The following is a 17,475-nucleotide window of genomic DNA, read 5'->3' on the forward strand; positions in this document are numbered from 1 at the left end:
GGGAAGGAGCCTTTACTGGGTTACCTAGACCAGGTACCCATGCCTCTCCTGCCCAAAAGGCCCTTATTATTTGCTATCAGGACACTTATTACTCTATTCTTTGCTATTAGTTGTTTAATTACCTGCAACAGTAAGCTATGAATAGATTCTATTCCATCTCTCTCTCTCCCCTTTTTTTAAAAAAGATTTTATTTATTTATTTTTAGAGAGGGAAGGGAGAGAGAGAGAGAGGGAGAAACATTAATGTGCGGTTGCTGGGGGTCATGGCCTGCAACCCAGGCATGTACCCTGACTGGGAATCGAACCTGCGACCCTTTGGTTCGCAGCCCGTGCTCAATCCATTGAGCTATGCCAGCCAGGGCACTTCCACCTTTTTACCATTGCATGGTCAACAACCAACATGTAAGACGTGCTAACAAGTATGTGCTGAAAAGTGAGTGAATGAATGAATGAATGATGTTGTTAGGTGCAAGGCATGAAATGCAGCCACAGTTTCCTCTGCGGCTTTATTAAGCTGCACAAGATGGCAACTGTGTCCTTTTATTCTTGTTTTTATTTTGGCGGGGAGAGAGAAACATCGATTTATTGTTCTACCTATTTATGCATTCATTGGTTGCTTCTTGTATGTGCCCTGACCAGGGATTGGACCTACAACCTGGGCATGTCAGGATGATGTTCTAATCAACTGAGCTACCCAGTCAGGGCCTTCAACTGTGTCTTAGTAATACATTTGAATAGCACTTAGAATAGCCATTGACATAGTAACTGCTAGTGGCAAAAAATCATGTGTTAAAACATGGTAATTTTAGTCATGGTCTTTATTGGACTTCATTCCAGAAAAACTCAGGTTTTTATGGAGGAGTGGAAAGAGCCCTGGATTAGGGGCCACAGCCCTGTCAACTGTGCTTCTCCCTTATCTTGGTGAGGACATAGCCCCTCAAAGAGCTTATAAGTCCCATCTCTAAGGCTAGAGGTAGAAGTTGGGCAAGTGGAGCGATTGATTAATCAAAAGAGCACTGGTGTTTCCCTCTTATCTCATATTCCAGCAGTCCAGGAAGCTGAAATTCCAAGATTCTTTCTCCCTGCCTCTGTCCCATGTCTACCGGGTCCCGACATGACTAAGGTGACAGTGACCCTCATTTATTTGATAAAGCCCATTCTCAGCCTACGGGGAAAAGAGTCCGGTAAAGTCACATGAAACCAGGAAGAATTTACCCCTCTAGATACACTCATGCTCATACCTGGGCCCCAGTTCATCCTCGCTCCTCCAGACGAAGTCGCCGAACTTCTCATAGTGAGAGTTGTAGTGGTGCTGGACTCGGAACAACATTGAGGCTGAGACCTCCATTAGCATGTTGTAGGCAGTCTGCTGCTCCTTGCCACTTGTGTACCCATTGTACAGATTGTAGATCTTGTCAGCTATCTCTGAGGGGGAAGAGTGTAGACACAGATCACTGGACAGCAGGCAAAAGGGGGGACGGAAACATGCCGTGCAACAAGAGAGGCATATCTGTGCATGTGTGGTCTTTGGGAGCAGACAAACCTTAGCTCTATCCTGAACATGTCATTAACTAGCTGTGGTCAGTTTTCCTATCAGCTGGTGACAACAACGTCGACTCTGAGAGGCACTGGGAGGATTAACTTCAAATCTTGATATAAAGTATTGTACTTGTCAGAGGGCCTGGCACAAAATTAGTGCTCATAATTGCAGGCTTACTTGTTAACATACGTTTTGTGCCCGTGACTTGATGTAAAGTTTCAAACAAGTATAGAGGCTCAAGTAAACTGTTGAGCTCATCTCATAGTCTCCTTCCATCTCCCCTCTGTCATTTTCCCAACATATTTCTCTGAGCAAGTCTGATAGGTCTCCATTCAAAAGTCTTTCAAAGAAAATCCAGACTCTTCTGCTTGCCATTCATGACCATTCATACTCCTTCAGCTACTCCTACTAATTAATATAGCTTCAATTCATCATGGCTGCTCTCCGAGTAGAAGGCACATCATTTCACATTTGAAGACTCTAATCAAAATTTATATATGTCACCAAATCTTTGCTCACAACCTTCACCTCTAGGAGAATATGGGGGATTTGGATTCAGGATGAGAGGAACATTGACTTTGTGTTATTTTCTATTCTGATTTTTTCTTCTTTTTTAAATGATATGAATGTACTATTTTTAAATAGTAATGATACAATAAAATTATCAGGAAAATATCTCAAACCCCTTTGCCTTTGAGACTGAATAACTCACCATTTCCTCTCGTCTGCTTGCACACAAAACATTTGTTACCCAGCCTTTTGCAGAAATGTCTCTCTCCCTCTGGAATGCAAGCTCCTGAAAGGTGGGGACCATGTCTCTTCTGCAATCTTGTCCCAGGGCTCTTAGGAAGTACTTGCTCAACTTGAAGTGAGCCACCAGGACCTGTGAGCTACTATCATATCTTTGCCAGTTCTGATGGAGAGACTGCATCTACGCATTGTCCAAGAATGAAGTGTATGGTGGAGTCCATTGATTGGTTCTATTTTTGACAGGTGTTTTGCCTGATATTTACATCCCCACGGACCAAGAACAGTAAAAAAGGTTTAATCTTGAATGCTAACTCTGACTGATAACTGCTCATTGCAGCTCTAGGCTGAGAATTCTGAGGCCACCCTTGAGCTAGATGGGAAATCTAATGCTGTGATGTGTGCATGGGTACGGCAGGTGAAGTGGTCTTCTAGGTGCCACTGATTTGCCAGCTCCCAGCACAGATCGAAATGAACAAAAGTAATTGGTCTCTAAGAAGTCTAGACTGAAGGTCTGGGCACAGTCATGGGGCTCTGGCCCTCCATCATTTCTTGACTCTAAATCAAAACCTAGACAAATTCTATAAAAGAGGAGCAAGTCTGTGCACTGGCAAAGGTATTGTTGGTCTTTTTGGGTTTCCTTCATGATGTTGATTAATTTAGCTCAGTGTTCCTCCTCCCTTGGTTCCATCACTTTCTCCTCCCAATGCTAATACGTGTGGGGGTGGAAAAGGGCTGGTGGTTAGTGACTAGTGGATATAAAACTTAGAGATAATATGGGAGTCACCTGGGAAGCGAAGAAATGGGTCACCTACCTTCTGCCTTGTTGTCATCTACCAGTGGACAGGCTGTCCTCAGGGTCACTGTGCTGAGCTCCGAGTGCCTCCCTCGTGTATCCACAGCATACAGAGTGAACCTATATGGCACAGCAAGAAAACAGAGCATTGGGCTGTGACTTCAGAGAATCCCTGGGCAATCAATGCAAGGAGGAACAAAAAAATCATAGCACGGGTATGATCAAGAAAATTAAGGCTATTGGAGAAATGATTCCAGGGGAAAAAAGAGATAATTATAAAGCAGTTACTGAGCACCAACTGCCTCCTGGGCACTTTGCGCTTAATCTGTTAATTTACAAGTAAGCAAGCCTAGAAGGCAGGGATTATTATCACCTACATTTCACCAATGAGAAAACTGAGACTTGGACTGTGTATCCTTCCATGGGCTCATAGTTACTGAGGAACAGAGCCATCTCAGTCCAGCACTTCAGAAGTGAACCCCAATGTGGTCCTGGATAGCTGGGTGTACTCACTTATATTACTCCATTCACTTAGTTCACAAATACTTATTGAGCATTAGCTATGTACCAGGAATTATTTTGGGGGCTCAGGTTATAATGAGCAAGAGATTCAAAGTCCCTGCTTTTATCAAGAGAATAAAGAAGTAAACAAAATATAGTATAATTGTCAATGCGAGAAGTAATAGAATAGGATAAGGGGAAGAAGACTGATGTAGGAGGTAATGTGGGTGCTTCAGACAGGTTTGTCTACAAGGGCCTTGCTGTGGAGAAAAGGTTTGAGCTGGAAACTGAATAATAAGGAACTGGCTTATGGGAGGAAGACCTCCTGCAAGAACCTTCCAGGCAGGGGGGAGGAGGGCAGTAAGTGCAAAGGCCTTGAGGAGAGAAGGATCCCAGACTGTTGGAGGAATAGGCAGCTGGTGTGGACCTGGCAAAATGACATGATGTGGAAAATCAGTGGACACCTTGTGGGCCATGATAGGGAGTCTCAGAGTTATTCTAGGTAGAAGATGTGTCCCTCCTTTTCCAGGATGTCTACAGCGTCAGGCACCTGTGATACCCAGACTGCTGTCCACCTCACAGGTCAGTGTGCACGGGCGTGAAATGAAAGTGCTGCATGAGGCAAATTCAGATTGGGAAGTCTTGCAGGGGCACTAAAAGCAAGATCACAAGGAAGCTCCAGGATGTGAGAATAAGCAACTGGCAAAGTGGGGAGGTAAGGACAGTAATGTATAAGCACTCTCTACCCATATACAACAACCCATCCAGAAAGTGGTGGAGGCAGGAGCCAACCCCCAGCCTGTAGCTCCCAACACGTGTATACTTTAGCTTGGTATTGCTATAGCCCCGGCAAGTAACCCAGTACTATGTACACGGCAGGCACTCAGTAAATACGGGAGTAAATGAATGAACTCGAGCATATCACCTCTCATTTCTCTATTTCAGTTTTTGCATCAACATTATGGGAATAATTGGGAGACAGTGCATGGGCTGTCTCAAGGATTCCATGGAGTGTGCATGACAAGTGGTTTGGAAGATGCAGATTTTTATAAAGACCATATAAGAGCACTTATTTGTGCAGCAGTACACGTTAGAAAGCTTTTTCCTTGGAGTGGAAGAGAAAAGGATGCATTTCAACTGAGGGAAACATAAAAGGCTGGAGTGAATGGAATATGTGAATGAGCCTCCAAACATGAGGAGGTGGACTTTTAACACTGCTTTCCCATTGGCTACTTAAGTTTCCATGGTGCTTCTGCAATACGTTTCCTCCACAAGAGGGTCCAGGGTCACCTCTGTGCTTAGCTAGGCAGCATGAATAATGGCACTCTGGGAAGAAGTAGTTTTAGGTTTTCGGGGTATAAAACCTGGGCAGAATCCTTGCTTTCCCCAGTTGCTGGCTGAGCATTCTTTGGGAAGTCACATCACCTTCTCTGAGCCTCAGTCTCTGTACCTGTCAAAGAGGGTGAAATGATCTACATCTCACAAGTTGGGGATCGGGATTCAATGACATAATGATCATTAATAGGCCTGCTGCAATCTCTGCTCCCAGAAAGGAGCTTCTAGTTGTGTTAAGAGAGTAACCAAACGTGTCAGTGGAGGCCTCAGGATGGAGGAGGCCTCAGGCCACCCTGCCGGTGGGGGCGGAGGGGTGGAGAAAGAGGAAGATGTCAACCTCACAGGCCTGGGTCAAAAGTCACAAGGCCATACGCTTTCTGCCTGTCTCAGCTGTAATTGTAGAACTGTTCCAGAGACACATCTGAAAGCTGTTAGGGGACCAGGCAGGGCCTGGCGGGGGCTCTTTGTGAGGGGAACAGCACGGCAGCCCCTGGTGTGGAGAAGAGAGAGAGAGAGAAAGGGAGAGGGAGAGATGGAAAGACAGACCCATGTACATGCCCCTGGAGCAGAGTGCGAGGTGGGAGAGATAGGGACTGAGAGAGGGCCCAGTCAGACAGACCTCTGTGTTCCTCAGGGGATTATGACAGGTGTCAGCTACCTTCTGCTCACTTCTTTCATTTTCTTTTGCCCACTGAGACAGGCTGTAATCCACTGAAATTTGAACTAGAATTCCTGAGCAATCACCAAACTCCACACACACCCGCATGTTACAGGTGGGGAAACTGAGGCCTGAAAAGAACAAAGATGAGCAAGGACGCGTTGCCAATAAATTCAGAGTAAAGACAATGACTAGATTTCTGACTCCTCCTTGTGCTTCTTCTCTGCACTGCCCTGCTTCATGCACAGCTAGCTGACTTGGGTCCCACCCACCACACCTGTGGGGCACTGTTACTGTAAGAGGTGCTCCACAGATGAAGTAGGGTTGGCTACGTAGGAACCTGGAGCTCCCGGCTCCAATGCTTGCTATTTTTTCCTCTGACCTTGTTTCAAGGAAAAGAACACTGGCTAAGGTGGCCGAAAACCTGAGTCCCTGTCCCAGTTTTTCCACAGACTGTGCACTTTGAAATCCTGGCTGCCTCAAGCAATATGGTCCTTGTGTATTGAGATTTCAACATGTGGGGAAGTGCCTTGGGATTGACTATTCAGATGCAAAGTAATTTTCAATGTTTCTCCAACATCCTCAGGGCAAAGTCCAAATTTCTTACCAGGGACCCTGAATGCTGGGTCTAGATGTTCATTCATTGAATAGCAAGTCATCTATCACTGAGTCACACATGAACTCTGGCCACAGATCCAGCCTTGTCTACCAATCTGCTGCCAACTCTGCTTCTCAATAGGACCGCATCCGGTTGCTAATGCTTCCAGAACTCAGATTCCACCTCTCTGCCTTTGTGCATGCTGTATCCTCTGTCTGGGTCCCCCTTCTCCACCTGCCCCACTCCACCTTGTCCTTGAAGCAAACCCCATCTCCTCTGGAAAGCCTCTCTCCCTGCAAGATACCCTGGTACAGCACATGTCACAAACATAGGTCAGTGCCTGTACACCTCTCTGTTGCCCCCATGAGCAAGTGAGGGTCTTCAGGACCAGAATATGGCTCTACCCATCTCTCTCCACCTATATCTGGTGCTCATCTACCAAGATCATGAGGAGCCCAGCAAATACTTTCCAGAATGAATGACAGACTGAGTGAATGACTCAATCAACTATGAGTTGGAAATCAGTTACGGAAATCAGCTTTTCCATCTGTAAAATGAACAAAATGCGATTAGACTAAAGGGTCATTACAGGAGGTGGAAGAATGGAATAGCTGAGAACATGGCTTTGGAATCAGGTGATTTAGTTTTACATTCTGGCTCCGCATGTGTTGTGAAGCCTTGCCTCAACATACTCATCTACAAAAAAGAAGTCATAACATTACATCCCATTGCATATGGTCATTTTTAGAATGAATGAAATGTGGTATGGAAGTGCTCGCCATGCTGCCTGGCATGTGCCAGCACTCCATGAGAGACTGCTGTGGCTTTTATTCTCTGTAGTGTTATTACGATGCCACAACCCAGGGCTCTGACTCCCCACCCCCCCACACGCAGAGTTAGTTGTCCTAGTGGAGATCAGAGGAGGGTGGGTGGAGAGGAAGCTGCTGTTGGTCCCATCCAAGGCCCCAGACCTCCTCGCAGCAGGGGTGAGAGAATGAAACTGAGAAGTTAATTGGCGGTGAGAGCTTCTCACGGATCTGACAGGGGGTAAGAGCAGGGACAGAGCCCCAGAGGCCCGAGTCAGGACCAGGTCCCCGAGAGTACGGGAGAATGCGTTTGAAGTCTCCAGGCCAACGCCTGTTCTTCCCTAGCCGCCACATGATTTAGGCATTCTGGGGAGGCAAAAGTCTCCTTGCTGATTTGAAGGGAAACAGATGTTTCCAGGCCAGAAGCCCTGGTCTTGTAAAATGCTTCTTCCCTCCACATAGTTTTGGCAAACAACTTCCCCTGAGTTCGCTGCCCACCGCCCCCCTCCCGACCTCCAACTACCATCGCTCCCTTCCCTGCCATTCCCAGCACCATGTGGCAGCTCCAGCTCTGGGTCTGAGCAGGTGGAAGGCCAGGGGCACCTACTGCCCTTCCCTGGGTCTCAGTCACTTGTCCCTGCAGTGAGAGAACTAAACCAAGGCCACCTCTGAGGGACAGGCGAGATCTAATATTCTTCTAGAGACTGGGGGTTTGTCCTTCTGGAAGAGACAGTGTTATCCATTCCAGAACTTTCTCTATTGGAATGTATGGCAAAGAACATGAGCTTGCATATCAGACTACCCTGGGTCTGAATAGCAACTCCATGAGCTACTAGGCAAGAAGGCGCTTAACCAGGGGCTTTGGTTTCTTTATCTGTAAAGTGGGGACAGAGGTTCCATCTCATGGGGTTGTGAGAATTAAATCAGAATTCAATTCCCCCCACTTATACTTTACCTTTCTTATTAACATAATTAAGTATCACCCTTCTTCCCATTGACTGCCCATGGTGGTACACAGAACTGTCTGGACCCCAAGCAGGTAGATAATAATGTTTGTAATTGATGATCGGCAGGAAAACTTGCTAGACACCTGGCAGTCCACAGACTCAGGGTCTTAATCGAGCTCTGCTCAGTGAGTAGGAAGAGCATTCTCGTTCCACGACCACAGTGAAGCAGGGTGTGATGTGTGTGGTTGGAACAGTCCTTGGAGCCTGATTCCCTAAGTTCAAATGTTGGGTCTACAACCTACTATCTTTATGATGTTGGTCAAGCTAATTCATCTCTCTGTTCTTCAGTGTTTCTTATCTTTAAACTGTGATGATACTATTACCAACTTCAAAAAGATATGAGAGGGATAAAATACTGAAAACAGGACCTGGGTCTGAGCAGCTGAGCACATGGTGAATGGTTATGTAAGCTTTCACCATTATTTAATGTGTGTGTGTATGTGTTGAAATTGTTCATCTCTTTTATAATGGTTTTAAAATGAGTGCCCCCCTTCCACACATTCTTTGACATTGCTGCCATTGAGAGGTGGAGGTTCTATGTCCCTTCACCTTGAATGTGGGCAGGTTCACGAGCACTTTGACTAACAAAGCACAGCAGAAGAGACTCCGGGTGACTTTCGAGTCTGGGTCATAAAAGGTTATGCGACTTCCACCTTGTTCGCTGAAACACTCTCACTTGGAGCCCTGAGCCTCGTGAAAGACACCCTGGTGTGATGAAGCCAGGCCGCATGGAAAAGCCACTGCAGGCACCTCAGCAGTCCTGGGGTTCAGGCTGTTCCTCCAGCCCCGGCTCGGGACGGATGAGTAAAGGACCCTTCAGGGAATTTCAGCCCAAGTAGTCAAGTCACTTCTGACATTTAAATCCTTGAAACTGAGGCCCCAGATGTCATGGAGCAAACACAGTCCAACCTGCTGTGGCCTGTCTTAATGCTGGACCCACAAAATCTATCAGCATAATCAAATGGTTATTTTAAAACACTACACTTTAAGGTCGTTTGTTATGTCATCAACAGTAACTGTAACAACTTCCACACACCTAGAGCAGGGGTCACAAACTATGGCCCAGGGGCTCAATCTGGTCTGCTGCCTGTTTTTGTAAATAATGTTTGAATGGACCACTGCCACACTCATTTACTTAAAACATCTTGTCTCTGGATACTTTCGCACTGCAGTGGCAGTGTTCAGCAACTGCAACAGAGACCATACGGCCCACACGGCCTAAAATATTTACTAGCTGGGCTTTTAGAGAAAAGTGTGTTGACCCTGATCTAGAGCCTCAATAGTGCTCAGCGTAAAATCATTTGCATACATTATTTTATTTGACGCCAGGGCAGAACTCATTCCTGTTTCACACACAGGCTCGGTGAGCTCAGGTGACTGACTATCCGAGGTCACCAAGCCCTTCTGTCTCCAGGTCTTATGCCAGAACTGCCTGATGAATATCTGAAGCCCAGTTTGGGTTCAGACGCTGAATAAGCAGTGCATCCTTGGGCAAGTACCGCTGTGCTCGGCCCCAGGCTTCCCAGCGTGTGAAATGAGGGCACTGGGCAAGACGGGATGCGCCAACTGCCAGAGTTCAGATGTGCGAAGTTCTCCCCAGCTGGATGCTCATCACCAGGCAAGACATCTGTTCTGCTTCCACCCAGGAGTATCAAAGTGAGACTTGGGGATGGGCAGCCAGGGGTTGCTATGAATCCCTGCCCCATTCCACAGGTACCGCCCACGCCCCCACCCCCATCCCAACCCCCACCCGGCGCCAAAAACCAAACTTCTTATCTCCCAACTGGGGCTGACAAGCCATGCTTTCTACCAACATAAATAGTGAATTCCAGCAGAGAGGCCGTCATAGTATTAAGGACTGGAGAGCCCTGGTTTCTATTTTGAAAACAACCCAATCTGAGGCATGACTGGGAAGCCCTTCCTGGGACAGAGGGGGGGCAGTCTGGTTAGACCCTAAACATCAGCTCCCCCCATCTGCACTCCCTTCAACCCCTCCAAGTCCATGAGCGAACAGGTAAAGAACTGGGGAGGGGGTGGCAGCAAAGAGAGCTCAGAGGGGGGCGCCAAGTCTGAAACTGATGTTGGTGCGAAGCTCAGGCAAAGAGAACATCAAGCCAGAATCAGTGCTGGACAGCCACTACTGCTCTGCCCGCCAAGTCCCCGAGATTCAACGGGATGTGAGCATCGCCCTCACGTTCTGGTGCCAAGAACACCAGAACTCAGAAATGGGTGATGGTAGTACTGACTTTTACATAGATTTACAATGAAAGCAGGATTTACAATGAAAGCAGGATGCGTTTATCTCTGAGACCTGACTGAGGAGTCAGTAGTTCTCACAGCAGCTTTGCTATGTGTGTGTCTGTACCAACAGAACACCCACCAGGTGCACGGCACCCTGCTCAGCAGGAGAGACACACTCATGGAGAACGAGTGAGGTCCTTGCTTTCAGGGCGCTCACAGAAGAGCAGGGAGAAGGCCAGGTGCAGTGCTATGAGCACATCGATGAAGATCTATTCTTGTCTCTGCCTAAGCTGGCTTCAGGTGTGTCCTTTTTTCCTTCTTTAAAATGCCAGCCTAAGCCATGGGCAGGCAGGCCACCTGGATCTCCTCTCAGCTGTACCCCTCGGGAATGTCAACCGCCTACAGGAATCTCATGTTTTCCTATTTAAAAAGTGGTGACGATCCTTACCCTCCCCATCCAAAAAGCACTAGAGGAGTGAACATGTCAAGGGATTTGAATATACAAACACTATGCGAACCACCTGTCGGAGCTCATTCATTCATCTGCCTAGTACAGTCTGACACTTCTTGAAGGAAAAATTCAGATGGGCACTTGGCTTCACAGCAGTTCTTGTCCTTGTCCTTCTTTTTCTTCTCAGCCCGTCCTCTTCTCTTTCCCCCTCTCTTCCTCTTCATTTTCAGGGCGTGGAATACATGACAACACAGAGTTGGACGCACCATACTTCTTAGTTGGAGGGTATTCATTTTCTGATAGGTTGTTTTAGGGTAAAGCAGACACAGACCAATTTTATGGTTTCAAGTCAAGGAAGGAGTTAAGCATGAATGCTTGATTATTCTACTTCAACTTGAAATTTTGGGATCTTTAAAGAAAATTGTGGCCTTTTTCTTATATCTTTATTGTATAGTGGACAGACTCTCTGAAACTGAGATTAAAGAAAACAGGAATTTTTCAATGACTTCAGTTATAGAATGTTTTGCAGGAAAGCATACCTTGGAAGTATGTTGGATTGAGAGAGAGGACATGATCTGTGGGTTAACCTTGTTGTTAATGAGCCATGTGGCTCTGGCCAGACCGTTCGATTTCCCTGTGCCTATCAACAACCTCACAGGGATTCTGTGATGACCAAATGGTCATTATGGATGTGAAAGTACCTTAGAGAGTCCGTGCCCATTTCCTGGGCACCTACTCCGTATCAGACAGAGTGCTGGGAGCTTCCATACAGTCATCTTCTGTTCTCTTTACAACTGCCTAAGGGGTGTGTATTATTAAATCCATTTTACAAGGAGGCAAGTGGGCCATGGAAATTTGAACTGACTTTCCAAAGACTGCACAGATATAGTTCAGCCAGGCGCCGGCATAGGTCTCCTAACTAAAGGTCCAGTGCTGTTTCCAAATAGATAGAATTGTTAGGTATTCATTGGTCCCAAGTGAATCTTGAGTCACAGTTCAGAGGAGGTTACTTTATTAAGAGGATGAATTCCATGTTCCCAACTTTTGACAAGAAAGAGTTCTTAGTACAGGAACACCATCACTAGTCACCCTTTTCCAACACTGACATGGCTCCTCTTCACACATCTGACTAAAGTCTTTTTCTTCTCACACGGTGCCTTTTGAGACTGCATTTTGCCAAAGCCAAGTCCAGAGGGGGTAGGCCAAGCAGAGGCCACCACCTTGGATTCACTCTTGGGCATTGAGTTAGGGAAACACTTTCAGGCAGGATGGTTCTTATTTAGTTCAAGCTGAGCTCAGTCTCCATCTCATGTGTGAGCTGCGCTTTCCCGTGGGTGGAGGGATGGGTTTAGGGAGCAAGGACAAGCCCTGCACTTGGAGTCTGTGGGGCTCAATTTGTGTCATGTCTCTGTTTCCTACTCCTATCATCTTTGAGGGCTTCAGTTTCCATATCTGTAAAGTGAAATCAACAGTACCTGTCTCAAAAGACTGTTGTAAGAAAGAATACGGAAAACACCTAGAACAGTGCTTCATAGAGCAAATGTTATCTTGCTTGTCTTGCTTATTCATAGTACCCAAGGAAGATACAGTGGGAACAATGCTTCTTGAGAATCAAACCCCTGGGCAAGGGCAATGCTCCTGTCCGGTGCTATGAGCAATAAGGCCATTGTTTTCTAAAGGTTTCCTTAGAGCTTCAGCTCAGCCACTGGGTACATAGGCAAGTTACTGTAAGCCTCTGAGCCTCAGTTTCTTCATCTGTTACATTTTGACAACACCTGCTTTCAGTAGTAGTAGGAGAATTAGAGACAATGTACACTGTGAACTACTGGCTTTGAACCCTGAACTCCCCAGGCTTTGCCCCTGGTCAACCCTATGAGCTTGGGGGGAGTTTTCCCTGTGCACCTTGCTTTCTTTTCCTGTAAAACAGTGGGGTCGCCAAATGTCTTTATGAGTGATTCTACCAAATGTGGACACCAATTAATACCAATCTTTTACAAAATCTTTCAAAAATGTAAAATTGCATGAAGCCAGTATTACTCGCACATCAAAAACAGATGCCAACACCATAAGGAAAGTCCAATATCCCTTATAAATACAGATACAAGATATGAATAAAATCCAGTAACATATAAAAATTATATGCTATGACCAAGTGGGATTTATCCCATGAAAGCAAGATTCAGCATATGAAAGTCCATGAATATAATACATTGTATTTATAAAATAAGGAACAGAGCCGTGGCTGGCGTAGGTCAGTGGATTGAGTGCGGGCTGTGAACCAAAGTGTCGCAGGTTCGATTCCCAGCCAGGGTACATGCCTGGGTTGCAGGCTATAACCCCCAGCAACCGCACATTGACATTGATGTTTCTCTCTCTCTCTCCCTCCCTTCCCTCTCTAAAAATAAATAAATAAAATCTTTAAAAATATATATAAAATAAGGAACAAAAATTGTATGATCATCTCTATAAACAAAGAAAAAGCTTTCACAAAACTCAACATCTTTTCATGATAAAAACACTCAAAAAACTATAAATAAAGGGATCTTCCCACACTTGATAAAGGGCATCTGTGGAAAACCCATAGCTAATACCATACTCAATGGTAAAAACCAAAAGCCTGCCTATAAAATCAGGAGCAAGACTGGGATGTCCACTTTCTCTATTTGTATTCAACATTGTACCAAAGGTTCTAGACAGGGCAGTTAAGCAAGAAGGAGAAATTAAAGTCATCCAAATAGTAAAGGAAAATACAAGATTACGTCTATCTGCAGATGGCATGATCTTTTATATAGACAAACAAAGGAATTCTCTAAAATAGATCTTAAAAAAAAAACAAGTCCAGTAAGGTTACATGTTAAAAGATTAATATACAAAAGTCAATTGTATTATAATATACTAGCAATAAACCACCAGGGGAAGAAAATTTAAAATAATTCCATTTGTTTGTAGCATCAAACACTTAGTGAATCAATCCCTTAGGGACACATTTAACAGAGGGAGTGTAAGACACATACACTAGAAACTACAAACATCATTGAAAGAAACTAAAGAAGACCTAAATAAATGTTCATGGATTGGAAGACTTAGCATCATTAAAATGGAAATAATCTCAAATATATTTACAGATTCAATGTAATTCCTATCAAAATTCTCGGGCTTTTTGCAGGGGAGGTGTTTTTTGCAAATAAATTGACAAGCTACTCCAAAATCATCTTGAAAAAGAAAACCAGTTTCGAAGACTCACACATCCTGATTTCAAAAATTACTACAACATCGCAGTAATCAATACTGTCTGACATGGAGGTGGGATAGATATAGATCAGTGGAGTAAAACTGAGAGTCCAGTTGTTGATCTCACTCATTTACAATGAACTGATTTTCAGCAAGAGTGCCAAGATAATCCAATGGGGAAAGAATAGTCTCTTTAAAAATTCTATTCCTAGGTATATACCAAAGAGAATTGAAAACATAGCCCTGACTGGTGTGGCTCAGTGGATTGGGCATCATCGCACAAACCGAAAGGTTGCCAGTTCGATTCCCAGTCAGGGTACATGCTTCAGTTGCAGGCCAGGCCACCCTGCACCCCAGGTTGGGGCACATGCAAGAGGCAACCAATTGATGTTTCTCTCACACATCGATGTTTCTCTCCCTGTCTCCCTCCCTTCCCTTCTCTCCAAAAAATAAATCAAATCTTTTTAAAAATTTTACAACAAAACAAAACAGAAAACATGTCCACAGAAAAATCTGTACGCAAATTTTCATAGCTGCATTATTTTTAATGGCTAAAAAGTGGAAAGCAACTCAACTATCCATCAACTGATGAATGGATGAAGAAAATGTTGTAATTTCATACAATTGAATATTATTCAACCATAAAAAGCACTACAATGCCACCGAACCTTGAAGCCATTATGCTAAGTGAAAGGATCCAGACCAAAAAGACCATACATTGTACGATTTCATTAATATGAAATGTCCACAGCAGGCAACTTCCTAGGGACAGAAAGGGGCTCCTGGCTGCCAGACTGCAAGGAGGGGGCAACGGGAGTGACTGGCAATGGTCATCAACTTCCTTTTTCAGGTGATTAACATGTTTCTGGAATTAGCTGTGATGATTTCACAACTTTGTGAATGTCCTTAAATCCACTAAATTGTATGCTTTAAAAGGGTGAATTTAAGGGCAAATTTCATGGTCTGTGAAGTAGATCTAAAATAGATACATAAAATGCTCTATAAAAAAATACTATGTCAGTTTAGAAGGATCCTACCTCCATAAGGTGGTCGTGGCAGGAATTTGGTGCCCGTATCTCTTGAATCTGCAGCTTCCCGAATTCTGGGTTTGAACACAAACCCTGTGCCCCACTCCTTGCCCCTGACTTGCTCACATAAGCAGAAAGGGTTACTTAAAGGGAAAACTGAGGACCTTAATGAAACCTGAAGGGGGTGGTTACCGATTTGATTTATTTGTAAAGGTAGGAGTCTGAGCTTAGGGAAAAAGTTCTGAGTTTAAATGTCATCTGAGTTTAAACACCATCTCTGTTGCTTATGGGCTATGTGACGCTGGGTGAGTGCTTTCCCTCCTCCAGCCTCAGTTTCCTTGTCAATAAAGTAAACACAGTTCCGGACTCACAGGGGCGGTTAGGATTCCTCAGAGTAGAGAATATGCCCTTAGACAAATTCCTGACGGATGGTAACAGCTCCACCCATGGTAACAATTACTGTTTTTAATGACCCTCATCTGAATTTTTTATCTCTTTGACAAACAAGCAAAAAAAAAAAAAAAAGAAAGAAAGAAAAAAAAAGAAAACCTGTTTTCAATCCAGTGTGGCTTCACCTTGAACCTTTAGCACACTCCCAGCAACCCGCGTGGGTTCCTCTCTCTGTCTGAGATGTTCTCTGTCCGGTTCCTTTCCTCACTTCCTTCAAATCCTTGTGCCCATGCCTACTTTTCAGTAAGGTTCCCTTTTACATTTCAATGACATCCCAACTGCTACACCTAGAAGTGCATTAGACTACTCTTTACCCAGCTCTACATTGTGTTCAAAATACTTACAATCTTCAGATACATTATGCAATGTTCCTGTTTGTTATAGTTATTGATGTGTCTGTCAGTCCCACTTGAATATAAAATTCACAGTAACGAAGATATACTCTGTTTTCTTCACTGATAGATCCACAGTGGCAAAAACTGTACTAGGTCACATGGTAAGTCTTCAACAAATATTTACAGAGTAAATGAAGATACAGATGCAAATGTCCATGTGTCTGTGCATGTGAATAGGCATGCATGCATGTGTGTGTGTGTGTGTGTGGACTGGGGGGTAGGGTATAAGAAAAAACATGGGTACTGCTAAGGGCAAGGTGGATTCTTTTACCCACACTCAGCATTGGAAAGCTGGGGACTAGTGGGGTTGGAGAAAGAGGAGGAGAAGGAGAATTACAGTTTTCACAAGCTCAAAGACTTAGGGAGACTAGTCCCTCCGTGTCTATTTAAACAGCTGTTTGCTCACTGTACAGCATTTCTAGAAGTCTATGTGCACCCAAGTGCCTTGGCTGCAGCTGTTATAAAAGCAGGTGCAGCCCAGCAACACTCTGCACCAGTGGACACTGTGTGAGAAGAGATTCAAAAGAAAGAAAACACAGCCCCTGCCTCTCAAGGGGCTCCTGATTTACTTAACTAGACCAGATATATCTACCTCATATATACATAACATCTTTGCCATCATTGGCTATGTATTACCTAAACTATTCTTTACAACAATCTTAGATTGTAGAGCATATTATCTACATTTATCTATACTTACAGATAAAGAAATAGAGTCTCAGAGAAATGAAATGAGATCCCGCATCACACGGGTAGTCAGTTGCAGAGGAGGCTCCAATCCCAGAGTCTACCTGACCCCAAGTCTGTATTCTCTGTGCTATACAGCACCCCCACTGTGAGTTAACCACACTTCGATACTAACCCAAAAGACACCTGGCAGGTAAGACACATCCAAGACTATGAGTGAATGGTGAACAAGACAGGAGACAAAGTTAGGCACTGGTGAAAGTAGTCAGAGTAGGTATAAGGGAGTTGGGGAAGTCTTTCCTTAGCAAAAGCTGGGAGCTGTTCCCCTCAGCAACTTAGGAAAGCCAAAGCAATGGTGGTAAAGTTAGGTGGAGCAAACAGTATGACTTAAAGATCGACTCTCCAATAAAAGGTGGATGACGATGAAAACACACTATGCTAGGACTCTCAACAGAGAGAGGGAACCAGCAGAGCAGCTGCAGGCAGCTGCCCAGAAAGCGTCGAGGAGAGCCTTGTATATGGCAGCTCTGAGTTCCTACAGACAACCCAAAGCAGCCTCACAAGGTGAGAAACTGGCACCAGGATAGTCTTGTCAAGTAGCTCATCTAACCCTTTATTTAACTAAGGCTCAGAGAGGGCAATCAACTTGTTCTAGGTCACAAAGTAAGTTCAGACAAATCCAGGATTTGAACCCAGGCCCCCTGCCTCCAAGGTATGCTGTATAGACACTGAGCACAGTGAACAGGTTCACAGTGAGGACTCAGCACAGTGCTGAGAGTGGAGTGCTCTTCCCCAAAAGTGTTATCTTGCCTCCCCCCCACTTAGCGTGGACTGTCAGTGGGTTCCCCAGACAGCTTTTATATTAGGCAATTTTCACTGTGTTTTGAATATTTATTTCTCCTCTCACTCCTCTAATGCTTGCTCTCTGGGCTATACCGTCCTGTTCTCTGCTTGCCCACAGAACACAGCTTACCACTTCTTTCCATCAGCTACTATGTCTGCTA

General features: G+C 44.8%; 1 protein-coding gene across 2 annotated transcripts in view; it reads right to left on the bottom strand.

Moving 5' to 3' along the window:
• ASTN2 (astrotactin 2) overlaps positions 1 to 17,475 on the bottom strand; it is an 821,211-nt gene that overhangs the window by 11,483 nt on the left and 792,253 nt on the right. For both annotated transcript variants that reach the window (XM_045840430.1, XM_045840429.1), the window contains exons 21-22: positions 3,103 to 3,203; positions 1,242 to 1,425 (exon numbers count right to left, since the gene is read on the bottom strand). In XM_045840430.1, coding sequence (XP_045696386.1) covers positions 1,242 to 1,425; positions 3,103 to 3,203 — 285 coding nt within the window. The remainder of the gene's footprint in view (positions 1 to 1,241; positions 1,426 to 3,102; positions 3,204 to 17,475) is intronic.

The sequence above is a fragment of the Phyllostomus hastatus genome, unplaced genomic scaffold, assembly GCF_019186645.2.
Source record: "Phyllostomus hastatus isolate PE091 unplaced genomic scaffold, TTU_PhHast_1.1 phas_contig_34, whole genome shotgun sequence".
In the NCBI taxonomy this organism is placed as follows: Eukaryota; Metazoa; Chordata; class Mammalia; order Chiroptera; family Phyllostomidae; genus Phyllostomus; species Phyllostomus hastatus.